The sequence below is a fragment of the Sinocyclocheilus grahami genome, unplaced genomic scaffold (genome assembly GCF_001515645.1).
Source record: "Sinocyclocheilus grahami isolate Dianchi unplaced genomic scaffold, SAMN03320097.WGS_v1.1 scaffold959.1, whole genome shotgun sequence".
Taxonomy (NCBI): Eukaryota; Metazoa; Chordata; class Actinopteri; order Cypriniformes; family Cyprinidae; genus Sinocyclocheilus; species Sinocyclocheilus grahami.
In genome coordinates, this window is record NW_015506138.1 from 434,631 (window position 1) to 437,130 (window position 2,500).

Genomic DNA, 2,500 nt, shown 5'->3' on the forward strand with positions numbered 1-2,500 from the left:
ACACACACACGCACACACACACACACTCTCTCACACACAGACACACACACACACACACTCACACAGACACACACTCTCACACACACAAACAAACACGCACACAGACACATACACACTCACTCACTCACACACACAGACAGACACACACACGCACACACACGCACACGCACACACACAGACACACACACACAGACACACACACGCGGATTTGGTCTTCAAAGTAAAACGTTACATTCATTACAGCAGCTGTTTTCTGATTGGACGTCAGCGAGTTTCTTCAGCCGTCTGATTGGCTGAACAAACGTACAACTCTATTTAAACGAACGACAGCAAATACGTGTTCAGATGTTCAGGTTTGAGGTACACAGATGCTAGTTTTGACGTTACTGATGACTGGGGCGGGTTTGGTTTGAAATGGTTGGTGAATGTGTTTCTACGGTCGCTACGCCGCGCTGCTTTGGTTGCTTCAATGATGGTTGTAATGTGCTTGTCGCGTGCTGATCGTCTGGTCGAACTTTGTCCTTCATCACGGCGAGTTTGTCGGAGAACCCTTCAGACTGCTGAGAGCCGCGTGGATGCGGAAATGAAGACGAGACTCCATCGAATAATCCTTATAATTCAACCTACAGACACACAAAGACATACACAGATTCTTTAGCATAAATTATTGTGTTGATTTTCTAGCAGCCTGCCTGTTTACGCTACTTAGAGGTGGTCGATATGACCAAAAATGCAAACGTGAATAATGCACTGTTAAGTTCTCTATGATGCTGCTTGCAATAAGCACTGTTAGAATTAAATGAAGAAATTCTGCATTTATTTTTCGCCCTCTGTAAGGATGTGTTAAATCTAACAAATGTATGGACCCTTGAACTTGGCAATGTAGGACAATGCACATAAAGCCGTATGGAACCATCAGCCCATTTCCCAAGTGTTACAGAGGTTGTATTAAATTTGACACATGCTCTCAATATTAGAGTTACTACCCTAATGAAACACCAATTTTGAGTACTTTTTACAGTACCAGTCTTGTTTTATGGACCCTTGAACTTAGCATGTGGGACAAGCCGTTTCAGATAACGTGTTAAAATTGACATAAGCTCTCAATACTAGAGTTACTGCCCTAATACAATCCGAATATTGAGCACTCTTTGTGGTACCAGTCTTTTTTATGCACCCTTGAATTTGGAATGTGGGACGATCTACAATGAGCCAAATTGCGCCATCAGCCCAATTCGCGGTTGAGTTTCTCAGCCGCTTCAGAGGATGCGTTAAAGACGACATTAAGCTTTTATACTAGAGCTACTACCCTATTGAAATCCAAGTTTTGAGCACTTTTTGCTTCACCAATCTTTTTTTATGGACCTTTGAACTTGGCATGTGGGACAATGTAGGCAGTCGTATTGCGCCATCAGCCCATTTCGAGCCTAATTTTTCCAATCGCCACAAAGGACGTGTCGAATCAGATATAAGACCTTGATACTAGGTTTACTATCCTAGAAAAAAATCTAAATTTTGAGCACTTTTTACTTCACTATTCTTATTTTATGGGCCCTTGAACTTGGCATGTGGGACAATGCACAATTAGCTGTATTGTTCCAAAATCCCATTTCGCAGTGCAGTTTGTCAACCACATTGGACTCTTTAAACCAGACATAAGGTCTTTATACTAGAGTTACTGCCCTAACAAAATACACTTCTTGAGCACCATTCACTGTATCATCAACTTGGCATGTGGTACAATGCACATTGAATTGTATTACGCATCAGCTCATTACTCAACCAAAAAAATAGTACAGTAAAATGTAGTAAAAATGTGTTTTTCACAAGATCAATTGTTGAGATTTAGAAATGCTGAATTTCTCCATTCAGTTCTAACAATGCTTACTGTGAAGCGTTGTGTTATTTAAGAGATTAGGTAGCATTTAGTACTGCAATGATAGCTTTATCTTGTCATTTATTTCAGAAGGGACATGTACACGTCTGAAAGCGAACTCACTTGGCGTCCTCGATGAAGCGCGTGGCTTTGACGTAGTTGCCCTGCTGCTTGTAGAGTAAACCCAGCTCATAGAGAGTGAAGGGGATCAGATAGTGATCGTAACGGATGAGCTTCTCGCTGCGAACACACACAGTCACGTCCAGTCATCATCAAACAGCTCTCTCAGATCTACAGTAAAATCACAAATGTGTGTGTGGTGTGTTTACCTGCTCAACACTTGCGTGAAGCAGAGCTCGGCCTGCAGCAATCGGCCCAGATACTTCAAACACAAACCCTTCAGCATCTGAACCAGACACTGATCGTCAGGGTGAAACTCAGAGGGGTCTGAAACACACACACACACTGAGTTGATTATAAAGCCTATAACCCTCACAGAAACCTTTTTGCATTTTATGTTATGAATTAAAACAGTATCCATTAATCCAGCTCCCTGTGGTTTTCTACCAAAATAAAAGCTTGATGGTTTAATGCTTTAAAATGAGGAATTAGGACAATAGTAAA

At 41.6% G+C, this 2,500-nt stretch overlaps 1 protein-coding gene across 1 annotated transcript in view; it reads right to left on the reverse strand.

Annotated features, from left to right (window-relative positions):
• Nucleotides 1-148: 148 nt before the first annotated feature.
• LOC107564764 (tetratricopeptide repeat protein 39B) overlaps nucleotides 149-2,500 on the reverse strand; it is a 14,879-nt gene continuing 12,527 nt past the window's right edge. Inside the window, exons 10-12 of the mRNA XM_016249916.1 lie at nucleotides 2,206-2,323; nucleotides 2,000-2,116; nucleotides 149-623 (exon numbers count right to left, since the gene is read on the reverse strand). Of these exons, the coding sequence (XP_016105402.1) occupies nucleotides 527-623; nucleotides 2,000-2,116; nucleotides 2,206-2,323 (332 nt within the window). The 3' untranslated portion in view covers nucleotides 149-526. The remainder of the gene's footprint in view (nucleotides 624-1,999; nucleotides 2,117-2,205; nucleotides 2,324-2,500) is intronic.